General features: G+C 39.7%; 2 protein-coding genes across 10 annotated transcripts in view; one reads left to right on the top strand and one right to left on the bottom strand.

Moving 5' to 3' along the window:
• Positions 1-12916, bottom strand: part of LOC128878022 (uncharacterized) — a 34431-nt gene that overhangs the window by 17058 nt on the left and 4457 nt on the right. The window contains exon 1 of one of the 4 annotated variants that reach the window (XM_054125797.1): positions 11614-11846. The exons of 1 other annotated variant lie outside the window; for it this stretch is intronic. In XM_054125797.1, the coding sequence (XP_053981772.1) occupies positions 11614-11646 (33 nt within the window). In that variant the 5' untranslated portion in view covers positions 11647-11846. Of the gene's footprint in view, positions 1-5333; positions 5543-11569; positions 11847-12916 lie in introns of those variants that run through there. 2 more of the 4 variants (XM_054125798.1, XM_054125802.1) reach the window with 2 other exon arrangements.
• Positions 11950-12916, top strand: part of LOC128878018 (RING finger protein nhl-1) — an 88778-nt gene continuing 87811 nt past the window's right edge. For 5 of the 6 annotated variants that reach the window (XM_054125789.1, XM_054125790.1, XM_054125785.1 and 2 more), the window contains exon 1: positions 11950-12076. The gene's annotated coding sequence lies outside the window, so the exon portion shown is untranslated. The other variant, XM_054125784.1, reaches the window with a different exon arrangement.

Below are 12916 nucleotides of genomic sequence, written 5' to 3' on the forward strand. Positions count from 1 at the left end.
TCTCTTTAACAGGAGAAAACCTAGTTCAAGTTATGTATTTTTTAGAAAGGTCAATAGAACAAGTAAAGTCTGATAAACATGAAAATGCTCAATAAATTAGCTTGATATTGTGGACACAATTGAGAGCCAATATTGTGTAGTTTCAAAGTCAGCTCTTCGAGTGATTTAGGAGCATGGCGAAAGTACAATCTGCGCGAGCATTGGACAATAGCGCAATCGATAGAAAAGCTACAGAAATAAAAAGTAAGTGGCGAGACCCCGAGATGTTATCGAAAGTGTAGGTGGACGGGACACGAAACCACAAACTACCGTAAACGCACGGATGTGGTTAAGCCTGACAGCACGGTAGATAAAGCTCGTTTTTTAAAGTACAACTGTATTACATACACTGCACCCAATGGCAGCTGAACATGCACCAGCTGGATTCTTACGATCGCTGCATCGTTCAACGAACGAGGAGCTCGTTAACCCCTTCGAATGTAACTTATTTTAAAATAGAATCACGATCGTGAAATATTCGTATGGAAAACCTCTATAAAGTATTATTTTTACTTTTGAATATTACAATATAATACCGCTATAAGGAATATTCAGCTCATCAATTTTTCCAGCATTGAAAACTTGCACACTAAATGGCAAAAGATTGTCGATAACGAGGATGATACATAATTGCTTAAAAATAGAAATTTATTAAGAATGTATTTGTTTTAATTTAATGTAAAAGAAATGACATTACTTTTCGGCCCCCCTAATATATTAAATATAAATATATTAAAGAGTTCTAGAAAGAACTCTGAGAAATATATTAAACAACTCTTTAACTATGAAGAATATTCATAAATATACTGTTCTCGTTTGATGCAATGAATTGTCTACGACTCTATACAGAGAAAATTCAAAATCATACAACGAAACGATTGCAACACTCATTTGTCAACTCTCGCCCTGTACATTTCATTGCTCAGTTATTTCACACATTCTCTGAATGTTTATATTCACTGATAGTGATTAAAGCTTCCCCGCCACGAGACGTTTGGAAACTCAACGGTAATTAGAGAAGCGACGAGAGAACGATTCCCCGCGACAAGTACAATAAAAAGTCGAAACGATTTATGCGCGACTCGTAGAGAAGCAGGAAACCGCCTTTGAGAGCAGGCTTTTACCAAAATTAACTGCGATGACGAGATCCGAAGGCGGCATCGATTTTTCCTCTTGTTCTTTGTTTGGTCTGCGTCCGAACAATAGGCGCATGCATTTTGATCAAAGTTTACAATCACTGTACCTGAAGATATCGCGATATCCCGCGATCGCTGCGAATTTGGAAGAATTCGACAAAGAAATATTCGAATACGCGCCCCGCACCGAACACGGGCTGGTTTGTAGAAATGAAATTGAGATGGCGTGGTGTGCTCGTATTTGAATTGGAATACGTCATTTCCCAAGGCCTAGACGAGCTGTTATTAAATGTTTTCCGTTTTCGCGTTCCGAAACTATCTTCGAGAAGCAAATATTTTCTCGATCTATAGATGGGTGAAACGGTATGCCAAATTCAACAGAGAGATGTAATAAATGACGAGAGACATCGTTCGAGAAGTATGTAAATTTTAAACGATGGCGAGGTACGTGGAAATAGTAGACATTCGATTTGAAATCTATTCGATATACTTGAAGGAGAGTTCTGTATGTTTTCTTAAATTATTCGAGTAAAGAGAATCTGTAGTTTCGCGAAACTACTAGAATAGAGTAATGTTTGGCGTTTTCTTTCGAGATCGATAACATGGAAACCTAAATCTTCGAAAACTTGTTCAAAATGTCCGAACAGATAAGACATGAAACAGTCTTTTGCACTTGTACAATAATTAGAAATTTTATTAAATAGTTAAAACAGAAAATATAATTTAGAATAGAAGGATACGTACAACGTAAAATAAATATACTTCAATTCAGAATGTAAAAAGTTCACGGCAACAAATGTTCTCAAGGCGATAGGTGGAAGTTACTATATCGAAGCAAATAGGATTTAGTGTAATTTTTGAGATCGCAACCAAACCAGAATAAAGAAACTGCATGGACGATTACAACGCAGCGTGCTTCCAACGTCAATCCGAAGGTTTGAAGCTTCGCGACAGATAGAAGTCGTGTCAGCGGTGAAATAAGTCTGTTGTTATAAATAACGCGCGGACGATAGCAAAAATAGCAATCAGGGCCGTGACAATTCGGGCACTCAGTAAATTCGCGACGACGGCCCACGAAATATGAAAATTCCTTATTTATCTTTAAATATTTACAATACTATTTACTATACATAATCCACCACTGGCTCACAGCAAATACAATTACATAGTCACTTGTACATTTTTTTAATAGAAATAAAACTTCTTAAACATTGAATCAAGATTTGAATAACAGACGTGGAGCTCCAAGCTTGGAGAAACATAATTTTATAAATATTTTATTCAAAGCAACTTGCGTTATTGTTCCTATTAATATGAATATATTACAAAATGTATAGTATATAAAAGTAATACATACATTTGTAATATATTCCAACATAATGTAATTTAAGAAATAATTTTGATTAATATGTATAATATGTTATACACGTATAATTACTATATCTCTGTTTATTATTCAACGAATCCTACTATTTCCACGCATTCATCAAACTCTAATTCAATGAAATTCAAATTCAAAAGTGGCCTCAAACGATTCCAAAGGAATTCTCGAGTCACGTTGAAAAATAGCTACAAGTCGTACAGAACACTCCGAGACAATAAAGAATGATCGTCACGCGGCTGAAACGTGTAACTGCGGCTGGCGGGGAAGTTTTTTTTAAATCTTGGTCTCATCAGACATTCATTAAAAGTTGCTATTATCTTAATCAATGTTGAGAACTTCGAGGAGGAGCGGATTCCCGGCGCAACAGAAACGTGAATAATTAACTTTTCCTCGCTGGATGTCGCGTTCTCGCCAAGTTCCACGGAAATTAATTTCAATATTAATTCTGTCGTTGCAGCGTGGCTGTTCGTACATTTTCAGAAATTTCCGTAATACAAACCGCCCTAATCCGCAAACAATTTCAAAGTACCGTCGCGCTCGCGGCCACCGTGAAAAGCGTCGAACGTGTGCGGTCGTTTACTGCGGAAAGTGATTTCAAGGGATGCTATTCCGCGATTCGTTTTAGGAGATCTATTTTCCCTTCCAAGACCGCGGTAGGAAATATTTTTGCGCACTGCGGTGTGCGAGGAACAATCACCGAAATCCTTGAAAAAGAAAAGAAATCACCTTTTAAAGAGTTAACGTAAACTAATCGTTTATTTATAAAGAAAAACTCGTACTACTTTCAATCGTGTTATAATACTACGCTGGTTGTTTAACATCACAAAATGGCCAGTAAATATGTCTATCTAAAGTAGAGTTACAAATAATTAAATGTAAAGAAATAGAATTATTTTTTGCATCTAATGGCCGTATAAAATAATAAATCAACTGTTAAATTGCCTCGATATTCTGCATAAATTGAGTTTCCATTATGGAATTTAGTTTCCGTTGTAGTTTGCAATTGCTCGGATTGCATCGTCACGAACGCCACCGCGATTTTGTAACGCTCGTCCACTTCTATTGTGATATTTTCCCCGCATTTAAACGGTCTGTGATCTCTGTAATACGTAATTCGCGATTTTCTTTCGTAGCATACCGATTGTTCTCTCCTTTCTTCTCTTTTCCCTAATTTCATTGTATCCTTTGTCCGGGCCTCTTTTACTTCCTCTGCCAGAGGGTGCATTCAGATATCGTTGAATAAATGAAATTTAGGTGAATCAAAATACAAATAGAAAGATAGAGTTTGTAACCAGCCAAGAGTAGCAGCGACCAGGATATTTTTATTTAATTTCTGTCTTTAGGACGGTCTAAGATAAATAATTCTCGTTTAACGGGCGAATAAGTTGGGGATGAACCGTCATCCGTGGGTAATGAGTTTCGAAGATAAGCAAAGATTGCAGCAAAAGATCTCTGTGAATGGCTGGCGCGCGACAGGGCTGATATGCAATCTCTCGATAATTTCAATAGACGTTTCATTACTTCTATTTGGGAATGAGAACTCTTCAGGGAGATGAGATGGCTGAGAGGTATTTCATAGAGTTTGCATAAGTCTTCCAAGTATTACGAGCCTCCTGTTTTTGGTGCAGCCATTTTAAATCGAATTTCTGCTGAAAATACGTTCTTTGATGTTTAATGCGGAGTCCCATTAACTAATAAACTGAGAAACCGATGAACTCGCATCAATTTTGTATTAGTCCTCCAAAAAATTCCAAGTAAGTCTGCGTGGCCTGAACACTGTTAAAAAATAATCCAAGGGAGCGAGCAAGGGTTTGTCTCGCTAATGAACGGGGCGGGTACCCGTTTATTTTATCAAGACACGAGAAACGATTAATGTGCTATGTAGGCGAAACTTCGTTGCGAAATTGCAACGCTAATCCCGTTAAGTGGTTAGGAAATTATTTCGTAGCCGACGAAAGTTTCCTTCGCGGGACCCGATATCACGGAATGGATTAAACGCTCGCGGAAATATCGGCCGTAAACATTAATTTATCAGTGAATCGCGACGTGAATTATTAACACGGCTTAAAACGTCCGAGATTTCGGAGTTTTCTTGCTGGCTTCTCGCACATCTATCCACCAATTGCGACCAATTAAGACAGAAGAATTGTGACTCTCCTAACCCGTTCTCAGTGCCTTTCGATTTCGCTCTTAATTGAATAGTTATTCGTATTATAGACAACGAGTTTGAAGAGATTGCACTCAGAATATTATACTGGTTATAGTATTCATAATAAATTTAAAGAACATTTATACCTTATGTTGTATAATAGTAATTGATTACCATATTTTGTACTCTGTAATGGTTCATTAATGACTAGACTGCGGATCTTTATGCAAAATAAAATCTTCGCGAACGTGCCTACAAAAATTGAACCTAAATAGGAATTTATTTTATTCTGCAAATATTATAACACGAACTTTCCTTTCAATCTTTCTTATATTCTTGCATATTGTTTGCATTTTGTATTGCAATTTTCCTATAAATGCATAAAGATCCGCAGTCTATTAATGACATACCTTTTGATGACAATTTACTAAAGTTTCTATTCACTTACAATATCTAATAAAATATTTTCAAATATTTAATAATACAGTTGAAGTGGATGGTCGAACCCACAATTTATTTAAATAATGTTTCAATATTTTTTCCGTGAAAGTGTAAAAGTGTTTTCTATTCGCTTCAAATTTTACGATACAATAAAAAATGAATACACTATGTTTCCAAAATTTACGAAAATTTCGAGTCACATCGAGACTTCCATGCTCGTAGTTGCGGCTGGAGCTCGCCGTTCCTCGCGTTCGGTTCCCGCTGAATGGAAACGAAATTCTAATCCCCGGATGGTTGTTATTTAACCAGCGCGGACAAATCGCGCGCGACAACAGAATTTCGTGACAATCCGAGCTAATGGCGCGACGGTCGAACCCGATAATAATTCAACATTTAATTATGATTCTGTCATTTTGGCAGCCGGCCGCGTACGCGCCCGACCGCAAACTGCACGGGCCAGAACGCTGGTGGACATCGTGCCCTGTACATTGTATCGAATCGGAAGACAGATCGTCACTGTCAGCGCCGAAACAAAGTCGAGAGCAGACCGTCGATAATTCATCATACAACGCGGGTATATAAAAATTCGATCGGCCATGTCGCTGCTGGATGAATTACACGAGTCGACGCGATCTGGATTGCGCGATTATAATGGATTTTTTCGTTTTAATTGCCTTATCAACAAGACAGTTCTCTCTCCTCATTTCACTCATAGTAATAACCATTCCCTCTGCTCGCAATCACCTCCTTGGCACTATTTATAGTCGTACAATTAGATTATAAGATTCGTTTTCCTGTATATCTTCCCAGTATTACGACTCCCTTTCTGCAGAAATTCGTGCCCTTCCGACCTACTTTCGAAAGCACCGCAAAATATTTATCTTCCTGGGTTTCAACATTTTATATTTTATTTATCATTTCGAAAATTCAGGTACGAAAATATCCATCGACTATATTTCACCATCGCTTCATGTAACACGTGCACTTTTTCGTAATGTATCTAACAAAGGAACCGTAATGGATATACTGATAATACTAATTTGTCTTGATAATTTTTCTTCTCTCTCGAGTTTTCCCCTGCGTTGGAAACTATTTCCACGTTTCTATTTGTGATCTTCCGCATTTGTATCCTCTACTCGGTTTGTAACCGAAATAACTGTCTGAGTAAGCATCGCGCAGCATTCTCCTCAATTCCGTTTCTGTATTATCGAGCCGTTCCGTAGCTCTTATAACTACTCTTGGTAAGTCATACTTATTAACATTCTGACGTTCGATGTCACGTGTACACGATTTTACTCTTTACGGACCGTTACGTCACCACTCGATCAAGTTACATCACGTTTATTCAGATTTCGTTGGATATTCATGCTCGCGTATTTGCAGTGCAGATTGTATTTAATATACTGAACGTGAACATTCAAATAAAGTTATTTTCGAATTTCTGATATTACGGGAATCCTACATTAAAACGTTATTTCATTGGAACTTTGGCACGAACAAATTTTAAATAAATAAAAATTTTTCGTTGACTGCTTACATTCGGTGTATCGAATGCAAATGATCAAATGTAGTAATCGTTCAATTTTTAACATTTTTTGAGAGCCCTGTATTTCGAATGTTATTTCATTGGAACATTGATTCAAACGAATTTTAAATGGCATATTTTTCGTTCGTGAAAGCATTGCTGTCCTATATGAAATAAATATCATCGATAAAAGCAATTTAATCTCAACGTAAATAAATTACTGTATTGCCAACGCTCGAACGAATTAACAATTTTAAGGGACTAAATCGGCACACTCGTAAAAATCGCGATTAGAGTGCATACTACATAGAATAGTGTAATATCCGCGCCTCCCATACCAAACAATAAGGAGTCAAATAAGAACACGAAACGTAGGGCACGGGATTGTTCGCGTTAGGTAAAGCGGTCGACTGTGGATCCGAGGATCGTGGTTTCGAATCCCCGTGCCTTATTTTTCGTTTAGACTCCTACAATAGTATAAAAAACAGAGATGTCCATTTCGATAAAGCCGTAAATATTGATGTTTATTGCGAATTGGTTCCGACGAATATTTCGTAATTAACGGGAACGCATTATCCAGACCCTTTTTTCATTTCGTGTGGAAGTATAAACGACGTCTCATTAATTAACTCGCTCGTTGTCACAGACAGCCAGTGCCGTCGCACCGATAGTTTCGATCACGTCGAGCGCGAGTTATCTACGGGCCATTCCACGCCAAATCGATCAAATTTTGCGCTCGGTGTCACGGATTTTGGCAAAATTGAAATATGACGCGGCCCACGTAAAATTGAGGGTAGTTCAAATCATCATTTTACCGGTTTTGAATTTGTTTGGAAAATACGGTACCTCCGAATTCGTGATTTATATTATATTCGACGTAAAATCTAGTTGCATAAATGAATTTTTAACTTCGAGAACATCGATCGCACCGAAATCCTGTTATTTCTGGTTTCGTGGGGAAAGATTGTCCTCTCGAACCACATTTTTTTAAAAGCTAAATAGTTGTATTTGTGGCTTAAAAAAGAATGATAAGAAAACTCCTATTTCAAAATATTTAGAAGGTATACTTCAAAATATGTAAATAAACTCAGCAGACAGATTAACTTTTTTTATTAACATAGGATCTTCAAGGGTTATCTATCTCGAGTTCTGATATTCAATAATAATGTGTAACTCTGCAGTTACTATTACTACTATTACTTATAATTCGTTACTTTTCTTATTGTAAACAAATTTGTTCGTTATAGAATTTTTTTTTGAATCCTAACCCACGAATAAATAAATGAAAACTGTGCATACTACGTATTTAAATTTGCATTTTCTACGTTGCCTAGTATTCGTATTACAAACTCTTCAAGATTTTCATGGTTTGATAAGGGCCAAGGGTAGTTACAAACCACCCCAAATTCAGCACATTTCAATTCCACCAAAATCCTTGACCTAGACTGCAAAAATCGATCGATTTTACTTGGAATGACCCCCGGCATACATTATTTAAAATTTAATTTTTCCGCGAGGCACGCAAAGGACGCCTTTAAGGGAACTCCGTGACACTCTGTCATTTATAACCAGCGAGTTTTGAAAGGACAGGAAGCCGCAGACAGGGATATAAGAGTCGTTAGTGCTGCCTGTAAGTCGCAACCCACGGCGCTGGCCACTTTGTCATCTTTAAGCCCTTTCTTTCCTGATAGGCAACGGATTACACACTTTAGCGATCCTCTATCGTCTCCGGTGTCCCACTCGTCGGACAGAAACGTCAGCGTTTGCGTCTCGCATCGATTTAGAAGGGTATCGATTAGAGGAGAAATAAAAATCCCAGAAAAACACGGGGTATTGTTAACACAAAAAACTTTTTCCCATTAAATGGTCCGCGGGACGGCGAACAAAGGGAATATTAAAAGTCTCGGTCACCGGCTTATCTCGGAGGAGACGATGAATCTCGAGGACTCTAATCGAGCGGAAACTTTTTCCAGTTCGTCGTTATTACTTTGGCGAATCCTCGATAGCGAAGTTTCGTGCGCATTCGCGTCGATTTATGACGAGGGAAACAATCCTGCGAACGTCTCGGTGTTAATGAATTCGGAATGCAAAGGTTACGACGATTAATTTAACCTTTTGAATTCTCGAATTTAGACACCACGTTCAATTCTTGAATTTAGAATTCACGATACCTCATGACTAAAATCCTAAAGTCCCTTGCTCTTAATTAGAGAACGTTCTAGTATTTATACTCTTTCGTTAAGATCATTAATGAGTCTTTTCTTATTTTTCTCTAATTTGTTTGAATTTTTGTAGGGTCCCTTTTGTGGTGTTAAGACCATTTACGATCGAAAGTATCAGCACTGTCAAGTTTGAGTCAATTTAAACGTTCCCTGAGGAATATCCCTCTTCGTTATTCCAATTGGCGCGAACCTCTGTTCGTTACCGAGACGAACGAAAAAGAGCCCTCGATGTTTTCCAGCTAATCGACTGCGCCCACAGTATCGCGGGAACTCGAGCGGGCTGCTTTCGGATCAGTCGATCCGACTTAAACGAACCTGGTAGGCAATCAGCGAATCGAGCACGATCGAACTTTCGACAGCGGGAAAAAACCCTTGTCGCTGATCCACCTCGACTAACGAAACGTCCGTGGAGGAAAAAAATGTTGTCGCGGATGAGCCAACCTGTCGATTATCTACGCTCGTTTCCACCCGTCGTTAGGCAATTTTGATCCTGTTCGTCTTGAGATAGGAGCAACGAGAGGATCGTTTCATAGAAAGTGCTAGGATTCGCGACACTGATACTAACTACGCTAACTACGCGTGAAACAGGCAGGATAATTCCAGTTCTGAAGTAAATTGTATAACTTTAAATATCTTGTGCAACCAGATGCTGAGTTCCATGAGAAAGTTACACGAGCAAATTTCACGACTAGCCTCCGGATGTTTATGCAAATTAATATTTTCACAGAAATAGAAAGAGGGTTGAGACTTCAGTGAAAGTATGTTATATCTTCTAACGGTCTGGAAGCAAGAAACGCGTTAGCATCCCTTTGGGGAATTTATGAAGTCGTTTCTAAAATTTCCTAGCCAAAAATCCTATCCACACGACGAAGATCGTACACTCCGTGCTGGGTGTGAAACCGCACGGAACGTTTGCCTATCTTCTGTGTACTGGTTTTTGTCTTCCAACTGAAAAGATACGTTCCACTCTGAATTTAGGTGGCACTCGCTCGCGCCACGGAATGCTCTTCCAGCAATTTACTGCTAAACACCCAACACAGTGTCTCTGGGGTTTCTCAGCTATCGCGTCGCGGTAGATCCGCTAAGCCAGAGGTTCTTAATTTTTTATTCCTCTTAAATTCACAAACTTTTGTTTGCTGGTCGGTTAAGGAGAAAGGTCTCGACTGGGTGGCAATTTTCTCGCGCAGTGAAATTGGTTGTCGGACAACGGTACGTCTATGCTCTCACAAACTAATTATAGAATGTTTGATTTGAATTCTCCAAGCCACAGCGATTGTACAAATTTTGATCAGCGGACATATTAGAAGCGAATGACAGTTTTCGTCCTCGATAAGCAAGTTTATGTTTAAATATTTTATATAAATAGTTATATTTTTGATAGAAAATTATTTCTACCAAAAATCATAGCCAAGTTAGTTTACCTAACGTTACGAACCGAGGGTTCTCGTTGCACACAAGGACTCGTCTTTTGATACCAAAACGCTTCCCTGCAAATGTTCATATCACGATCAACAAACAGCACGGTATCGCTCTAGACGAATTTCGCAACCTATCGTCGCTGCATTTGCGATCCAATTGATCACAGGTGACAAGTCAACGCAACATCGAATTTCAAAAGGGCTTGGATATCGTCGATCATGAAACACTCCATCGGCAAATCCATGAGCTTTCGTGGCAACGCAGTTTGACGAAGTTTCAGCTATCAATTTGGCGAATCGCTTTTGTTAAAAATCAATGATAGGTACTCCGATCCGGTTACTATTCGGCATATATTTAATGAAAAAAGAAACTACAGAAATTTGATAGCGACGGTATATACGACGGAAAAGTGGAAGAGGATCATAGAGAGAAAGGGTGAAAGTATTCGTACTTATAAACTGCATCTCGTATATTTTTTCAGGGTATTTTTTTAATTATTAAGGGTAGAAAATAAATAATTACGAACAACCCTGTGAGTGATACCTACCAAAAATGATGATCGGTTATTTAGCTGACACATGTAAAAGTTTCAGAAGGGTCGAACTCCTGGAACATGGTTAAATAATTAAAAAGAAACAGAAATCCCATGCGTTACGGCCCGTGCAATGGGCCGAAGTAGAATGAGATAATGATCAGACACGCTCCGTGTATCGTTACAGCTATGCATACGACAGGGAAGCAACCAGTTTCAACAATTTTGTAATTGATATCATAAAATTTCCCTTAAAAGTATTCTGTTGATTATTTCTTAAAATATATCCAGAGATTGTTTACAAACACGCGCTGTACGTCGCTCGATGGATTGTAACTTAGTTGTTAATAATTATAAGAAAGAAAACTGGCAATATAAAACGAACTAAATGTCACGTAAAAGTCAACATATTGAACCTCGATGGATTCATTTTTTATAAGTTATTAGACTGCGGTAGTGAAAATATGCAATCCAGAATATTATCTCATTCTCCTTCAGCCCGTTACACGTAGCGTAACGCATAGGATTTTTGTTTCTTTTTAATTATTTGACCATGTTCCAAGACTCCGATTGAATTATGAGATAAAGCTATATTCGAAAACAAAGCCGCGAGGACATTAGGCCCACTAAAAGAAGAAGAATCGGCCCTACAAATAATTCGCGGTAGAAGCTCTTCCCTTTGATTCTGTTTAATTTTATTCCAGTTGAAGTATCGACTCTACCTCTTCCTTCGAGAATACCATTTTTCAGTATCCATCGGCTATACCTCTTCGACTTCTAACTTCGAACGCAAACGCATCGCATAGATCCCCGCGTTGTCCCGTTCTAGATCGACGATCCGAATTCGTCCTCGGGTCCCGTCGCGTCCGGTCCACTTTTACCAGCGGGCGTCGTCGCGCGAATTCCGAAAGACGCCGTGAAAACGAACTGGTCGCGGTGGTAAGTTCAAGGACGGTGTGGAGACGGGAAAAAGTCCTCGACAGTGCCGGCCGAAGGATGACTTTCGCCGTTGGCGTCAGGTTGTCGTCGTCGCGTAGCTTTTTCGCGCGAGGGAATAGGGGGAAGAAGACGAGCGACGGGGACGGTGCGAACCGCCGCGGGGCGGAAGCTCGGGCAGAGGATCAAGAAAAGACGAAGTAGGAGGCAGAGAGCGACGAAGTAGCTTGGCCAGAAATAACTAATAAGACATTCACTCTGAGACGGGCGGCCAGCCGGCCCGGACGAACGCGGTGCGTTTCGTTGAGCTCGTAATCGGCAGCGCGTCGCACCTTACGTTTTGCGATAACGTCGGTGTTCGTGTCGTCGAGGGCCACGGCGACGGGAGGCTCGCGGGAGAAATCGCGCACGTACACGAAACAAAAGTAAACCGTAAACGGGAAAGTGCCGCGGAAGAAAATTATCGTTCGCGCGTCGTTCGGTCTCCGCTCTGGTGTCCTAGTTTCCGCGAAGTGCCTGCCTCTGTTGATTAGCGGAGCCGCCGCCCAACCCCCCCCCCTACCCCCTCCTCCTCCTCCTCTTCCTCCCGTCCACCTCCCAGGGGGGTTAAAAGGGAAAAGGAAAAGGGAAAGGGAGACGAGAAGATACGGGAAGAGAGTATAATCACGTGATCTATCAGTGCAAGTGATCGTTCGCGAGGATCGCGACCACGTTTCCGCTGTACGCGGTGCAGTGGAACGGATACCGGAGTCCATGGGGATCGTTGACGCGGTTATAGTGAATGATAAGAATGCACAAGCAGCGCGACAGTACCATTGACTTTCCACCTTTTAGGTATATCGATGGTGGTGGTCTTTCGATCTTCCTTGACAAGAGTGCACGGGTCATCGTCAGTTATCAGTGTTAACAGTACCGAATATCTTTTAGATGACCTCGGAATATGTTGAGGAGGACCCAGCTATAGGAGTTTAAAAGGTGTCGTATCTGTTTGCCTAGAGTAGTGTAATAAAATACTGGAGGGATATATTTAGGGCCAGGAGGAGAGAAAATAGTTAGCAATCGGTTAGTATGTGCAAGTGGATATATGAGACGTTTTCGACTCACTTCTTATATTAGGCTAGAGGGTAGATGTT

The sequence above is a fragment of the Hylaeus volcanicus genome, chromosome 6, assembly GCF_026283585.1.
Source record: "Hylaeus volcanicus isolate JK05 chromosome 6, UHH_iyHylVolc1.0_haploid, whole genome shotgun sequence".
In the NCBI taxonomy this organism is placed as follows: domain Eukaryota; kingdom Metazoa; phylum Arthropoda; class Insecta; order Hymenoptera; family Colletidae; genus Hylaeus; species Hylaeus volcanicus.